The 17,934-nt window shown below is 39.7% G+C and overlaps 1 protein-coding gene across 5 annotated transcripts in view; it reads left to right on the top strand.

Moving 5' to 3' along the window:
* CTNNA3 (catenin alpha 3) overlaps window positions 1–17,934 on the top strand; it is a 1,138,512-nt gene that overhangs the window by 590,577 nt on the left and 530,001 nt on the right. For all 5 annotated transcript variants that reach the window (XM_061635143.1, XM_061635147.1, XM_061635144.1 and 2 more), the window contains 2 exons: window positions 2,400–2,480; window positions 6,043–6,195. In XM_061635143.1, the coding sequence (XP_061491127.1) occupies window positions 2,400–2,480; window positions 6,043–6,195 (234 nt within the window). The remainder of the gene's footprint in view (window positions 1–2,399; window positions 2,481–6,042; window positions 6,196–17,934) is intronic.

Raw genomic sequence — 17,934 nt, 5'->3', positions numbered from 1 at the left:
TGAAAAGGTTTTCAATTATAGAATAAACCTGAATCCTTCTCATCCTAGTACATTATCAACATTGAACAGAATAGTTCAATAGAGCAAGTACTGCAAGTAAATGTAATCATTACATTCCAGCGATTTCAAATATTAAGAGGGAGCAATAGGCTGGTCACTAAAGTTGGTTGCTAAAAGGCAGGTACTATGGCAATCAAAGAATAAAGCTAAATCATACATGGATACCTAGATTACAGTTAGCGAACAGCAGCTAAGGAAGAGACTGAGCTGCTTCCCATATCCATGTTGTCCAGTCCTCCAATGTTGGGGAATTAATTTTTTTCCAGTTATAGCTAATAGCCATATGGATGTCATTCAATGAAAGAATTACCATTTCTCTGCTTTCTAAGAGAATTAAGTTGTTTACATAGCCGAGTAGCACAACTAATAGGTTACCTGGTAAGTTGTACTCTGTTACACTCAATTTCTTCCAATATACCAGTCCAAAAATTCTTAACTTGGGGCAGAACCAAAATATACGGAGCACATTACCATTTGTTGCTTTGAATCTCCAGCATGCATTCTTTGATCCCTGATTAATGTGATGAAGTCTGGATAGATGGAGTTAAATGCCATCTAAAATGAGTTTGTAAAATTTTTCTTTCACACTAATACTAATGGTTTGTTGAGGGACATATTTCCATATCCATTGATATTTGTTGGGATTGTTTGTCTCATTTTGAGATAACTGTTGGGATTGCTTGTCCCAAGTTCTATATAGCTTGGTAACTATTAGCTGGCATATCCAAAATTGTAATCATTTTATACATTACACTGAACAGTTTCTATGTTTGATCATTTATCATTAAGGACTCAGATTCAGTGTTTCCTCAAAGAGGACCTTGTTTAGCCAGTAAATTATTAGCTGTGTTTCTTAATTTAAGTACTGAAAAAAGTGAGGATATGATTGTTGCATTTCATTAATCACTTCATCATAGGTTTTAAACGTGCCATTGTCAAATTGACTTCTTATTTCAGTTAGCCCATGGCTTTCCCGCAAGTGCCTTAATATAGTTTGATCTCCTACTTCTTCATTATATGGTCAAGTGGAGATAGACCTCTGCTCAATTTTCTCTTAAATCTATTCCATGTATTAGACATATTTTTCATACATGGATTTGCTTTGATTATTTTTTTAATCCAATCTACTGTAAATCAGTTGAGTTATCTATTTGCTGATGCATCAATAGTTTATTTTGCTGGAACCATACTTTCATGTGAGTTGGCATTGCAACTTTGTAATATTTCCATACACATAGAAATTCATAATAGGAAAACTTTTATATTGCAATGACTTTGGGTTGCTGGTTTAAATATTTTAATTATTCCACTGCTGCTGCTCCAATTTTGGTGTCTTTTAATAGATGATTTTTCTATTACTGTTCTACCTTTTTATTGGCTAATATGTATTGCACACCACTGAGAGGGTCTGTAGATGCCAAGAAGGCAGTCTATAAATTGAATCAGCTTTGCACATCACAGAGCATATTGTATCAACTTCTTTAAATGCAGGGGATAACTCAGTGTGGTTAAAGGAACCTAATGTTGATTCCTCATGGTTTTCTTGTACACTGCACATAAGTCTTTGGGAAAATGGAAATAGACTGCCTTCAAGTCGATTCCGACTTATGGCGACCCTACGAATAGGGTTTTCATGGTAAGCGGTATGCAGAGGGTGTTCACCATTGCCTTCCTCTGAGGCTGAGAGGCAGTGACTGGCCCAAGGTCACCCAGTGAGCTTCATGGCTGTGTGGGGATTCGGACTCTCGTCTCCCAGGTCGTAGTCCAGCACCTTAACCACTTTTAGTGACCATTTAAAAACCTCAGCCAATACATTCCATGATTTGATTCACTTTCATTAGAGTTAACTGCATAGCACTCCAATGTATTGCATAGTTATTTTAAACATAGAAGGTACAGCTATTGCTTTATTTAACTCTGTTATAATTAATTATCTTATTAAAAGAATGTAATGGAGCTCCTAAACCAGTAGGGAAAAGAGCAAGGGACTGGGCAGTTAGTGTCCCATGTGTATGTTCTATGCTTAGTCTCACTCTGCATCAATATGAGCACAAGTTGTTTGGAAATCCTTGAAAGAAGAAGTATATATTTATTGCAGTGATATGGGGTGAAATTGAAAAACCACCCTTGTTAAACACAGTAGTTTAGTACCTTTGCTATGTTCAGAAAGATACGATTTGCTAAAGTGGGATTAAATATATTATTTTCTGAAGAGGAATTTTAGGAGGAAGAAATGTTAGTCTTTAAGGTGCCATGGGACTTGTCGCTGGTTTTATTTAGATGTTCAACATTCTAGTTTTGTGTTTAAAATTCTATTTTCTGCTTGTTTTTTTCCCCAGGCTGACAAAAAAGGAAGGAGCAATGCCTTGAATATTGCAATAGATAATATGTGTAAGAAGACAAGAGATCTCCGCAGGCAGGTAATGTCCCCTGAGGGCAAAATGTGTTGAAACACAGATTTATGCAAGCAATTATAAAAGAGGAACAAAGTGATAAAGATTTTTTTAAAAGAGATTTTTACACAGTAGAAACACTCAGATTGCAAGACTTAGAGCCATGAATTCAAGGGCCCAATGACTGGTCTGGGTACACCTAATGCTGCTTTATTACTTGAAGGTATGGACTTGAGAAGTCCCTTGGATGGCAAATCCCATTACATAAGAGTGAGATATAAGTATTAAGAGTCCTAAGGCATTGGTTAAAGGCCCGTGATGTAGTAACTTTCCTGAAGCTAAGCAAAGCTGGTTTGATTAATACCTAGATGGGAGACTGCTTGGCAATCACACCCCCTAGAGTTCAATGGCAGAAAAGCAGGATATGAAATAAATAAAATAGGGGAGGGGGAAGGACTTCAGTAAGGCACCTGACCAACATAGCTAAGAGCCCTAATTAGTAAGATGAATCAGTAAGTTCACCTACCTAGCATTGTCACATTTTAATGACAAATTATGGACAATCTAGTCATTCACTGCATCCAGTAGGGAAAACAACTATGTAATCAAGGGAGCTATTGCAATTGTGTAATCATAGTATTAATTACCATAATTTGTTTTTAATTCTTAAATATCTGAAAACCAGATCACTAGTATGTTTTGTTGGAATTTTTGTTTGGGGGGAGGGGGTAAAAATGAGGTGCCGAATACTCATATCTTGATAAATGTGGGTGTTAGCACAAAATGATTGATGTGGGCACTAACAAAGAGGTAATAGTACTGTACTAATGAGTACCTTTACCAAGAAACCTACTGGTTATTAAAGCTCCTTGTTTTCCTCCACAGCAATGCCTGTTTTGAGAGAAAAGATGACAAGCAAAATAACTTTGCATTATATTTCTTTAAAATGCCTTATCTGTGATTCTTTCCATAGTAGATTTTTTAGAAAAAACTTTATGCCGTACATTAAAATACAATAAAAACTAATCGATATAATTTAGTATTGGTTTGCTGAAATATAATATTCTTATTGATAATCTACCTTTTTGTCACATAATAAATTTTAGTAGTCTTACAATAAGCATGTTGGTATCTTAGGAACAGGGTTGTGTCTGGATTTAGAAAAAAAAATCACGTAATTTATTGCAACCCTAACAACTCAGTTCTGCAGGTTGTCATCTGCAACTGCATATAATATGTTCTCAAATTCTTTGAATGTCTTGAATCTGTAATGAGAATGGAATATAATACTGTTACTTCTTTGTTTCAATGTTTTTTAAATAAAGTTTTTTTAAAAAATAAGTTGGGGCATGGTCATGAAGAGCTTTAAAAGTAATGACAAAGAATTTGTGCTGGATGACAAATGGGATAGAGAATCAGTGTAGGGATTCATATTATACTTCATACATTTATGATTATACATTGTGTGAGCAAATCAGTCCATATGCATTTTAGTGCAGTTAATGTGAGTTCACATCCAGGAAAATGTAGGTATGAGCTTGTGTAAATGGTTATACAGAGTAATATGAGAATCAACATTCAGTGTTTGAAGGGTTGAAATATTTGCATGATGCAACTACATTTATTTGACCTTGAGCATTGACTTCATGAGAGCACTGCAAAGATGGATTAAAATTGAAGGAACACGGATACAACATAAACCCAGTTTGCACAGTGCTACACTATAGTTTAGGGTTACATGCAATCATAACCATTACAGTGTTGTATAGTCAATCATGTTGCCAATATTCTCTGTTCTCTCAGTTAATTCTTTCTCTGCTCTTGCTGACCTCTACAATAATATTTCTCTTATGGTCACCATTTGATGTTTTTCTTCAGATGGGTTTTGAAATCTAAAATTCTTATGTGTAACACCTGCCTTCTTCCTGGTGGTAGGCTTTCAGTACATGTTATAGACTGTATTCCTTATGGAACTGTTGATATTGAGTCATGAATACCTACTTATTTGGGACCCTTTGCTAGCAGTTCACAATACTGGGTGATTGTAGTACCCTGAAGTGTTAATAGTTCTTTTCCACCTTCTGATGTTTTCTTTTAACACAGATGCATATATTGGGGGGGGTTGACCAATGTTCTTCCCATTATTATAAAAGTAAGTGTTATTCAACATCTTGCAGAGCACAAAGGTTCCAGTTATCAAGTCTATTTCAACCCCTTCTTTTCATTCTGTTCTTACCTGGAACAGGACATTGGGAACTGTGTCACTTTCAAACTTTCAAACTGTGGAGGTTTCCCCCTCTCTAACTTCCTAGCTATTAAAAAAAGTTATACTTTTGCTAAACACTTATAACAGGAGACTGAATTATTATTATTATTATTATTATTATTATTATATAAAATTTATATCCCACTCTTCCTCCCAGAAGGAGCCCAGGGTGGCAAACAAAACACTAAAACCACTCTAAATCTTAAAAACAGACCTTAAAATATATTAAAACAAAACATCTTTAAAAACATATTAAAATAAAACATTTTTAAAAACATCTTTTAAAAAAGCTTTAAAAACATCTTTAAAAGCAATTAGTATTACTTCCCTTGAAAATGGTTTTGAAACTACTTTGTTGTATTTTGTATTGCATTTCATATTTACATGTACTGGTAAGAAACATCAAGAGCCATATTTCACAGTGAATCATTTCTGGTTCTCCAGATGTTTTTAGACTCCAGCTCCCATCAGCCCCAGCTAATATGGCCATGGTTGGGAATTATGGGAGTTGGGAGTCCAGCAACATCAGGAAGGCCACAGGTTCTCCTCCCCTAGTCTAAAGGCTGTTTTTCATCATATAGCCACTACATGGTTGGTGCTTGCAACTACTTCCAGATGTTGGCTGCTCCAGATGGTAATCTTGTGTGTACCAGCTTGCCAAATGCATGTGTTCCCACCATATAGTTTGTCAGTGGAATGGCACAGAGTCAGACCATGAGTTAAGTGCTAATCTGTATGACAGCTTGTCATACAAGAATTGGCTTGCTGTGCAGAATTCAAATCTAATCTTCATATATCTTCTCTGTGTGATGTGAGACATTTTCTTTGGAGACTTTTTACTGTACAGAATTTTATTTTAGTTTGGCCTGACATCACAAGAGCTGATTGACACTATATTTTGTACACATGAATGAGCAATGATATAGGGAAGTATGTAGTAGAGGATCTAAAACAATTTAGAAGTAGTTTACTTAACTGTGTTAAAGATAAAGGGCCGTATCCAGCGTTGTAACGCTACTGGTGCAACGGACTTTTGTGTGTGTGCATCAGAACTTCCTCTTCTGTCCCTCCCAGCCCTCTGTGTGTCCTCAACATTAGCTCTGGAGGGTTGGGGAAGCCTTCAGAATAGATTTTGAATGCATGTGGGGTGGGGGAGAGGAAATGGAAGTCTTATTATGTCAGTAGAGCTATATGCACAGAGCATTGGATACAACCCAAGATTTCTCATTTGTAGATTTTAGATATTTAGTGCATAGGATAACACACACACCTATGGGCAATATCATGCTGTATGACTTTATTGATGGTGCTTTCTTTTCCCAGCTTCGCAAAGCTATCATTGATCATATCTCAGACTCCTTTTTGGACACAACTGTTCCACTTCTAGTGCTCACTGAAACTGCCAAAAATGGAAGAGAAAAGGAAATAATGGAATATGCGGCTATATTTAAAGAACACACATTCAGGATTATTGAGGTGGGTTTGATAGTAATGCAGTGGACCTGATGTGATCTTCACTTTCAGTAATTCCCTTTTTCTTTGTGTTTTTGTCCCATAAAAATGTACAGTGACTGCATTAGTGACTTGACTATGCAACATATATTTGGTTTCCCCTAATATAAATATTTTTTGTGTGGCCCAGCGCCATGTTTATTCATGTGGAAGTGTTTGTAGCATATTGTTGTTTTTCTTGTAGCTATTATTGGACTCATTCTGTGGGTGTATTGAATAGTTCTAAACTCTTTAAAATGATGTTAGTTATTTAACAGTCTAATTATTAAGATAGATTTATACGAACATGTTCTTTCACATGAGGATGGTATAGCCCGGGGTAAACCGACTTTGAATTTGCAGGATCTACTTTCTTTTGTACTGACATCCACCAACTGGAGCCAGGTGCAAAATAGTAGCCCAGGAAAGGGTGGAGAACAATCTACCTATTGCATCCTACCTACATGTGCAGTTCTCATCTTCCACTCCCTTTCCCCTCTTCGACTTAGCAGCCTAATTTATTGGTGGAAGGAGTTTTTTGTTGTTCCTCTTATTAAATGGTTGAAAGTCAGAGAGTCTTGCCAATCTACTGGAAATCACACAGTGATCTACCTTATGTCTGTCCAAGTACAACACCTTAGTACCTATCAACAGGACCAGCATCAGTACCTGGCATCCTTGGGGTGTTGCTGGGGGAGGGCAGTTCCTGACAGGGCCCACTGCTGACATCTACTCTGGGCCCTCCATTTTTTTAAAAAAAACAACAACTGGTCCACTGTTCGGAATGATGGGTCTAGATGCCACATTAACTTCCTATTAGCTCTGGGGTATTGTGGGAAATTAAAATGGTGGCTTGACTCATCTGCCTTGATGCACTGCCCATAATGTTATTGCCTGCTACAACCAGAGAAGCCAAGAGGGATCACTGATGGAGGAAGGGCCCCACCAGAGTTTACTTGCCCAGGGCCCCCTCAAACCTAGAGCAAGCTCTGCTATCAAGTAAGCTTTTAGTAGGACATAAACTTATTGAATGACACCCTGCACATAAACTGCACTGTTAGATCTGAAGCCTGCAGTAGGCCATGAACTGGTGATATGGTGAATATGCCAGACAGGGATTCAACGCATGTGCCACTTTCCATATCTGGTCAACTGAGATAACTGCAGGGAGGCCAGATACTGCACCCAAGTAAGTTTCCATGCACAATTGGCCAGACCAGATCAGGTGATATCACCTGGCAACTGTAAAAGCTTTGAAGTTAGGCTACCTTGCTGTTTTGAACAAATAGGAGGCCTGCCTTTTCTGGCTCCAGACCGGCTCTACCTCACCCCACCATCAGCTTCACTGAAGCAAGATCTAAATTGACCCCGACCAAAAGAACTTTTCAATGGCTTGTGCTCTTCACTTTCAGAATCAGAATCAAGAATGTGTGGAAATGCATTTGTCTCCTTCTTTTTCTTTTTTCCTTTCTGATTTCTTTTCAACCTTTTGCTTTTTTAAATACATTTCTTGAAGCAATGCATTTGGTTGTGTTTTATTATGCAAGTTATATGACATGTTTAATGTGCAAACAGCTTATCTTTGTGGTGTGATAGGAAGCAAAACCTTTATGAAACTGAGTAGGCAAGTGGTGTATGTGATGCTTCCTTCCCTGGCTCTCCCTGTCAGGTTCCTACCTGCTCGTGGTTACTGCCTGTCTCTAGGCACCACCAGGGACTCCACCAGTCCGGACCGCACTCTCTTATGGTTTACCTATCCGCTCTAGCACAGATTTCAACAGATCCTCCTGCTAGGCAACCACCAGTAACGTCCCAATACTAGTATTCCCAGAGACTCTGAATACTGGTATTGTTATTCTCTTCACCGCTGCCACCATTTGTTACAGTTCCCCTTCAGCCTTGGTCATTACCTTACCCTCCCTTCTGGTCTGTGAAACCCCAGCCAAGGATCAGGCCTTTGGTAAACCAAATTAAGTATTTATTACAGATAACAAAGCTAACAAGATTAACAAGATTTCTTCTTAAGGCACATAAGCATATGGTTTTACTCAATACTAATCCGAACTCCACCTCCCTCCTGGCAAACAACTCTCTAAACCCCACCAAGCAATCCACTCTTTCTCTTCTCCCCCCCAGATTCCACTCTCACTCTTCCTTTTATACATTCAGCCATTTTAAACACTCAGCCAATCATCTCGCATTCTACTGCCCATTCACTCCCCCTCCTCTTTCACTCCACTTACCATGTATCTTCTAAAACAACAACACTTACCATATATACATTAATATAGGAACATCACATTTCCCCCCCCTTAAACAACAGCAGAGTATTATCCCTGTTCCAGGATTTATACGTCGCGTTAACAAATAAAAGTCTCTATGGGGAAAATGTCTTTCTTTGTTCCTCTGTCTGGTCATGTCACTGCAGTCCCAGCCACTTGCCTGGAAAGTCCATCGGCCAGTACATTGTCCTTGCCTTTTATGAACTGGAAGTCCACTTGATAGTCCTGTAGGGCCCAGGACCACCTCTGCAGCATAGTGTTATGGTTTTTCATAGTCTGCAACCATAACAAGGCCCGATGATCTGTAGTCACTGTGAATCTTTGTCCCCACACGTATGGGCGCAACTTGTTCAGTCCCCACACGACCGCTAGGCACTCCTTCTGGACCGACGAATAGTTTTTCTCCCTCGGCGTCAGCTTGCGACTCAGGTACGCCACTGGATGTCTGGTGCCTTCTCTCTCCTGTAGGAAGACGACTCCCAGCGCCAGGTCCGACGCATCTGTAGCCACGATGAATGGTTTCTCATAGTCTGGTGCCATTAATATGGGTCCTTGGCACAAGGCTTGCTTCAGTAGATCAAAAGCCTTCTGACATTCATCCGTCCATACCACACGCTCAGAACACTTCTTCTTTGTTAATTCATGCAAGGGGGTTGCTATTTCCCCAAAATTTCTCACAAACTTCCTATAAAATCCAGCCACACCCAGAAATGCCCTTACTTGTTTTTTGGTTAAGGGGATCGGCCACGCTTGTATTGCCGCCACCTTGCTCCATAAGGGGGTGATTTTCCCACTCCCCACCTTATGTCCTAAATAGATTACTTCCTTTAGTCCAAACTGGCATTTCTTAGCTTTTATTGTGAGGCCTGCTTTTCTTAAGGCCTCCAATACTGTTGTCAGGTGTTGGACATGCTCAGGCACCGACTTGCTAAAAATGGCCACGTCATCGATATAGGCCACTGCAAAATCTGACATGCCTCGCAACACAGTATTGATTAGCCTCTGAAATGAACTTGGTGAGTTCCTTAGTCCCATGGGTAAGGTCACAAACTCATATAACCCATCTGGTGTACTGAAGGCAGTTTTGGCTCTGGATTGCTCGTCTAGTTCCATTTGCAAAATCCTTTACAGAGATCTAGTGTAGAGATAATGGTTGCTGCCCCCAATAACTCTAACATTGCGTCTACCCTAGGCATAGGATACACATCTGGGACAGTAATTTTATTGATTAGCCGATAATCAATGCAAAACCTTGTTGTTCCATCTTTTTTCGGAACCAGGACAATACTTGAGGCCCAGGGACTGATGGATTCCCTGATCACTCCTAATTCCAGCATATCTTCCACCTCCTTTTTGATCTCATTCAAAACTTTCCCATTCACACGGTATGGAACAGATCTGATTGGGGCATGATCTCCAGTATCAATGGAATGTATAACTATACTGGTTCGGCCAGGTTTGTTGCTAAAGAGATTCCTATAGGTTTTCAGAACTCTCAGAATCTCCTCTTTTACTTCCTCCTTCACCTCTTCTGACCATTCCACTTGATCTACCCCTCCTTTGTCTTTGCTTTCCTGTACCAAATCTGGAAGTTCAGGCCCACTTCCCTCAGGGAATAAGGTAACTTGCAACACCTGTGCATCCCTGGTATGGTAAGGCTTCAACATATTTACATGAACCACTTTGCTTTTGTTTAATTGGTCTGTGGTAATTACATACATCACTGTGTCAAGCCTTTCTCTGATGGTATATGGTCCTTCCCAGTTAGCCTGTAATTTGTCATGTTTCCTGGGTATGAACGCCATAACCATATCTCCCACATCATACACACGTTCCCTGGCTGTTCTGTCATACCAGTAACGTTGCTTCTCCTGTGCTTGACTCAAATTCTTTTCCACCACCTCCATCATTGATGTTAATTTATTGCGGAATTCCAATACAAAATCTACTACAGATGTTTTGTACTCTCCCAGGGTTCCTTCCCATGAATTTTTTAATAGTTCCAAAGGTCCCCTCACTTTTCTAGTGAACATGAGTTCAAAGGGTGAGAAGCCTGTTGACTCCTGAGGGACTTCTCTGTATGCAAATAAGAAGCATCACAACCGTTCATCCCAGTCTTGTGGGTGATCTTGAACATAGCTTCTGATCATGCCCTTCAAAACGCCATTGAATCTCTCTGTTAACCCATTAGTGGCGGGATGGTAAGTAGTGGTCTTTAGATGTTTTAGACCACAACATTTCCACATACATTGCATCACTTCTCCCATGAATACACTGCCTTGATCCGTCAGCACTTCATGAGGGAAACCCAGCCTCATAAAGATTTTTAATAAAGCCTCTGCCACTACAGGGGCTTCCACGGATCTTAGTGCTTCTGCGTCTGGGTACCTGGTGGCAAAATCCACCACCACCAATAGATATTTCTTGCCATGCCTTGTGGGTTTGGAAAAAGGGCCCACCAAATCTATTCCCACTCTATAAAAGGGTTGTCCAATTATAGGAAGGGGCTTTAAGGGTGCCTTAGTCTTTACTCCACTTTTTCCCACCTTTTGGCATATTCCACAAGATAGACAATGTTGTTTTACATCTTTGGAGATGTTTGGCCAATAATAGTGTGCAGCCAATCTCCTCTTGGTCTTTTTTATTCCCAGATGTCCTGCACATGGGACATTGTGGGCTACCTCTAGCAATCTGGTTCTGTATTTGCTAGGTACTATTAATTGCTTCACTGGTTCACATTCATCCTTTCTCTCAGCAGGCATCCACAGTCTATATAAAATCCCATTCTCACACACAACTTGATTCCTCAGTTTGTCAGTGAAAGGAATCTGTTGGGTCAGAGCTTGTTCCTTTATCTGCTTCAAACTTATATCTTTTTGCAGCTCTTCCCTGAATTGATCTGCCTCATCATTATCAGAGACCACTTGATACAGTTTGTCTCCTTCAGCAGGCCTGCTAGTGGTTGCTATGGTGACCTGAGGCTGGTTAACAGATTCCACCCTGTTTGTTTCAGCCCCCCTTAATATGGCTTCTTTTTCTCTGCCAATTTGCTGTCTGGCCACTACATAGATCTTTCCTTGGGCGCCCATTACATCCCTTCCCAGTATTACTGGTTCTTGTTGCTGGGCATTAATGCCTACTTTATATCGGCCCTCTCAGCCTCTCCAAGTCATATCCACCAGGGCCACAGGCAAACTTTCTGGTTGACCCCTCACTCCTTGGATAGTCACAGTTTCCTGAGGTAATATTACCTCAGATTTTATTAAATCTGGCCTCAGTAATGTCTGAGCGGCACCAGTATCAAGCAATGCCCAATAATTTGCCCCTTGTACACTCACTTCCTCTCTCAGACTTGAATCAAGGTCTGTTACTTCTGTCCAGTTTATCTGGCAGAACTGAACCTTTTTCGCTGTTTCTAAAGCCTTGGGCTCTGTTTTCACTGCCCTTGTCTGAGCAGGATTACTAATGGGGTTGGCAACCTCACATTGAAAACGTAGGTGCCCTGGTCTACCACATTTGTAGCATAATTTCTCCTCACTTTTAGGGTACACAGATCCACTCTGGGGTGTCCTGTGCCCTTCAGATTTTACTGGAGGACTCACTCGGTGTGGTACCATATCCCTTCTGCCAGCATTATATGGTCTGGGTTTAAAATCTCTTGATGTTTTCCCCACCCAGCCAGTTCTGTTGGAGGCGAAGTGATCCGCCATCTCTGCGGCCTCCTGCACCGATGTAGGGGAACGGTCTTTGACCAGGAGCCTTATTTCTGGTGGTAACTGATGGTATAATTGATCCAATATCATGAGGTTTTTCACCTCCTCCACAGACTGAGCTTTTGCACTACTCATCCACTTTCCAAATATATCCATCAATTTTGCTCCCAGTTCCACAAAAGACCTCCCTGTCTGTATCTGGCAGTTTCTGAAAAGCTTTCTAAAATAATCAGGCCCCAGTCTGAATCTTTTAAACACTGCTTCTTTGAATTCAGCATAGGTGACGGGCCTGTCTGAGGGGAAATATTGGTATACCTCAGCCAATTCTCCTTTAATCAGGTTTGATAAATACTGCATGTATTTATCTTCAGGTAGCCCCCACAACTGAGCTGCTTTTTCTAAGGTGCTGAGGTAAATTTGAGGATCTTGACCAGGCTCATAGACAGCAAAGTCCTTTGGAGTAATTTTTATTTTTGCTCCATCTCTGTCCTTTCTTGTTTCATCAGAATGAAACTTCTCTCTTTCAAATTTTAACTTTTCTGCCTGTAATTCCGCATCCACTCTCATTCTCTCAGTTTCCATCCGCAATCTCTCAGTTTCCAACTCTCGCTGTTTATCTTTTTCCTCAGCCTCAAAGACCCGCTGCTTTTCTTTCTCATCAGCCTCCCTCCTCAATCTCTCAGCTTCCAACTCCCTCTGCTTGTCTTTCCCATCAGCTTCCATCCTCAATCTCTCAGCTTCCAACTCCCTCTGCTTGTCTTTTTCCTCAGCCTCCCATCTTAACTTCTCTCTCAAGTACTCTATATAAGCGGGATTGCTTAAATATCCTTCTGGGGTCTCTTCTCTGACAGGTTGTTTTTGCTGGACAGTAGCAAATCCTATAAGTGCTACCCTCAATTCATCTACCCCTTTACCCTCGTGAGGTAAATTGAATGTTATGCACTTCTCCACCAGCTCCTCTCTTTTCATTTTTATGTATTCAGCCATGGTGTTTGAGTTCACTCACTCTTTGCCACACACTCTTTGCCAGTCACTCTCACAAGTAATCTTGTTTTGTTATTTCTGTTTGCCACACAACTATTAGGGATTGTCTAGTATTCGTATCTCACTGCTACAGCCAACACCTGTGACGTAGTCTCCTTTGTCACCACGTGTCTTTGGGACTCTCTTTGGTTCGTATCTGGATTCTCTGTTGTTCGTATCCCACCGCTACTGCCACCACATGTGATGCTTCCTTCCCTGGCTCTCCCTGTCAGGTTCCTACCTGCTCGTGGTTACTGCCTGTCACTAGGCACCACCAGGGACTCCACCAGTCCGGACCGCTCTCTCTTATGGTTTCTCTCCCCGCTCTAGCACAGATCTCAACAGATTCCCCTGCTAGGCAACCACCAGTAACGTCCCAATACTAGTATTCCCAGAGACTCTGAATACTGGTATTGTTATTCTCTTCACCGCTGTCACCATTTGTTACAGTTCCCCTTCAGCCTTGGTCATTACCTTACCCTCCCTTCTGGTCTGTGAAACCCCAGCCAAGGATCAGGCCTTTGGTAAACCAAATTAAGTATTTATTACAGATAACAAAGCTAACAAGATTAACAAGATTTCTTCTTAAGGCACATAAGCATATGGTTTTACTCAATACTAATCCGAACTCCACCTCCCTCCTGGCAAACAACTCTCTAAACCCCACCAAGCAACCCACTCAGTTCTCTTCTCCCCCCCGATTCCACTCTCACTCTTCCTTTTATACATTCAGCCATTTTAAACACTCAGCCAATCATCTCGCATTCTACTGCCCATTCACTCCCCCTCCTCTTTCACTCCACTTACCATGTATCTTCTAAAACAACAACACTTACCATATATACATTAATATAGGAACATCACAGTGTACAACCCCAAATGAAACATAGAAGGGCAGAAAATTAGCCAACTGAGCAAATATAAATTCAGTTGTTATGATGTGCATGTCAGAGGAAATGAAAACCAACTATGCTTTTGAAACATGGTTTTACTTACTCTTCTGCGTGACTGATGATGGGATGTCAAATAGGAACTCAGTGTGTAAGCCACTACCCAGCTCTTGTCAAAAGAGGGAATTGCATGAACAATTAGCTTCTTCGCACCAAGTGGATCAGGTGGTAGTAACTCTGATCCATATAAAAGCTTTGATTTGTTAAAGTAATAGCCACTCTTGCTGGTTTAAGCCAGGGAAAAGTAGACTTCAGATTTGCAGGATCTGCTTTCATTTTTTTACTGGAACCAACCAGAAGATGCACATTTAGAATTATAGAATTCTGGAGCCAGGGATTTTTTTGGAGTATTAGACCTTAATTCATCTAACCCTCCTTCCACCTAAAAATTCATTCCTGCTTACCCTTCTCTTACCAACGTTCTTCATTTCATTAGTATAATTTTTTGGAGGGGGTATTTGGATGGTGCTGTTGTTAAATAGTTGGGAGTCAGAAATCATTGCCAATCTACTTCAAATTTCCCAGAGATCTACCTGAGTGATCCCAGAAGATCCCTATGTAACTTCTACCCCCCCCGGTTTAATCAAAATATGATTCTACTCAGTGCTCGTTACAGACTATTCAATTTAAGATGAGTTCATTCTGACATTAGCATGTAGATAATGGATGGATGCAACTAGCCATAGAGACCATATTATTATCTAATGAAGCAGCACAAATGTATGGCTATTGTGCTGATTATTGAGGATAGGAATTGCTCAATTTCACATTTTCTTGCTTCAGAGCTATTAAATTATCAGCCATTGTGCCTGGACACATAACTTAACAAAACATTTTTGCCACTGAACCTAGAACAGACAAATCTGATCCACTGTTCTGGACTAGGGATGGGCAATAAATTTGATTCAATTCACATTTGATCTGTCAGATCTGTCAAATTTGCACTTTCTGAAACAATATGAAAACCAAAACACAGCCATCCTTCGAAAATAGCACTTATTCAAATTTTGCAATGCATTTTGTCAACCAGTGTTTACAAAAATGCATGTTAGAGGAAAGTAAAATGAATATATGAGTGAAAATAACATATAAAATGCATTATATGATGAGAAGTTGCTTGCAAAAATGTTTATGTTAGTCAAAATTGCCTACAAAATGTGTTTAGTAGGAGAAATTCACACTAAAATGCTGGAAAATTTTGACGAGGACTTTTTTAAAAAAAATGCAAATTGCAGAAATATGGAGAACTTAATTTAAGATTGGACAAATGAGAAACTGAGAGAACTGAAACTGATAGATCTTTCCATCCTTACTCTGGACATTACATTCTCAGATGAAGCTAGCCCTCTTCAGGCATTCACTGTAGGTGTTGTGAAGGTGCCAACAGGAACATTTGGGACTAGCTCTGCTTTCGGATGACATTGCACATGCTGGCAAAGCTACTGAGCTGAAGTGCAAATGACTGAGTGAAGGGGGAGGTTCACTATATGAAGTGTTTTCAACATGGGAATATGGACCCTCTCTAATTGTGGATCCCATCCCTCACTGGGAACCCTTCATATGGGAGATATATGAGGTGGTAAATAAGTTGAACCAGCCCACTTCAGACTCAACCAATCACATGTTGTCTTGGGAGAGTTGCTGGTGCACCTAGGGGTGTTGCTAGCCCCATTTGTTCTCACAGACATCTTTGTGTATTTTTTGGTGAATGCCTGATGAAAGCAACTGTGTGAAGAATTCTTCATAGATACTACGTTTTGCTGAACTTTCTTTGGAAAGAGGCCACAGTGTTGGAGTGTGGAAACTTGCAGAGGGGATTTGAATTCCTTAGTGTTGCCCTGTGTGATTGCCAGTGAGATATTCTACTAAACAATTTGTTTCACAAACATAATAATTAGGTTTGGCTCCTCCACAGATGATGAAAAAAGAAGTAAAAAGATGCTAAAGTGGGTGCTGGATAAGTGTGTCTGCAATTCTTCACATCCTCTCATAATAGGAAATCAGACTAAATTAATCACACTGTTTTTTCATATGTGTCTCATTTACATTGAATAATGTTACATTTATCTATCTATCTATCTATCTATCTATCTATCTATCTATCTATCTATCTATCTATCTATCTATCTATCTATCTATCTATCTATCTATCTATCTATCTATCTATCTATCTATCTATCTATCTATCTATCTATCTATCTATCTATCTATCTATCTATCTATCTATCTATCTATCTACAAAGGCATTTTATCCTGCTTTTCAGCTCCAAAAAGAGCCCCCAGTGCAGGCTAGAATAAATAAATGTTCATCAAAAACAGGTGAATATGGATATAATTTAATTATGGTTCATTGAACACAAATAAAAAGTTATAGCACCTAAAATACATGAGATGGTTAGAAAAGAAAAAAATCAGAAAGTTATAGACTGAGGAAAATTAGAAGGGTAGGCAAATTTGCAATTTGCTTAGCAGTTAAAAGAACTCAAGTCCGCCAATAAAATGATTGACACAGATTATGAGGATTGTCCTGGGAAGGACTGTGTAATGGGGTATAAACTACATTTAAAAATAACATGTAGCAGTGACTCCACCTCTTTGTTATTGCAAGGGCAGGATCTGTTACTTATGGGAACTGTGTTATATCTGCCCTCTAAAAGTTTTGAGTGTAAGGCATTAAGATATGCCAGAGAAACAGCTTTCCTGTGTTTATGATGAGACAGCCATTTCAGCTAATGCACCCCCTTTTTAGAACTGGAACCTAGCAAACCCAGCAACAAGGGGAACACAGCCCCTGGCTGTTCAATACAGCTCCTGTAGGTCAACATCCTTTCGCCTCTGCTTGAAAATATGTTTGGCCTGCTTTAAGTTTATAGATAACAAGAAGGCAAAAGACTAATTGACACAACTTTTTGCAACAGTTCCTTCATTCAGGCAGATTTAGAATAGCCTGTCATCACCTGGGATACAAAGGGATGGGGAGTAAGCAAAAGACAGCAACTGAGCCAAAAGTGAGTGGAATATATCCAAGTTAGGCAGTTCAAAGAATTTAGACCAGTGTCCAAATTAAGAGCTGCACCAGCAACATATCTAGGTATGCCAAATATAAATTTAAGAAAATAGGACTGAACTCTTTCCAGAGAAATTTTAACACATGTAAACCAAATAGGTGATCCAGAAAGAATCTGGAATACAATTCTGGCTTTAAAAAGGCTATTGGCCACTGGGATAAATCTTTCATCCTTTGTACAAAAGATCAAACTATTATGCTCACTTTCTGTTTGACTTTGGCCCTTGCTGTTTTTCCAGCTGAGAGTCTTATAAAACCATATGCCCAAATATTTAATGAGTCAACTTGATGAAGTCTATGTTATTCAGGATCCAAGAGTATCTGTCCATCTTCTTAGAGGATATAACTTAGTATTTTGAATGATTGATGGTTAAGAATTCTTTGTTACAATAATGAACAAATCCAATCAGTAATCACTTAAGACCCAATTGTGCCTGTGAAATTAAAATGGCATCATCTGCATATAGAAGAAAAATATCTTCATGGAACAAATTTTAGGAGGATAGGGACATATTGTCCTCCGAAATAAGAGGAGATCTGCCTGGTAAGATTTAATAGAAAAGGGGAGGCAGGATACATCTTTGTCCAACTCCATGAGAAGAAACAATTTCCTCGGATAGGTGGCCACAATTGGTACAGCACACCTGAGCAGATTTGTGCATTAATTAAAAAACAATAAATTTTATCAA

Source organism: Rhineura floridana, chromosome 7 (genome assembly GCF_030035675.1).
Source record: "Rhineura floridana isolate rRhiFlo1 chromosome 7, rRhiFlo1.hap2, whole genome shotgun sequence".
In the NCBI taxonomy this organism is placed as follows: Eukaryota; Metazoa; Chordata; class Lepidosauria; order Squamata; family Rhineuridae; genus Rhineura; species Rhineura floridana.
Note: the sequence above shows the minus strand (reverse complement) of the source record. Positions and strands in the feature narration are given on the sequence as shown.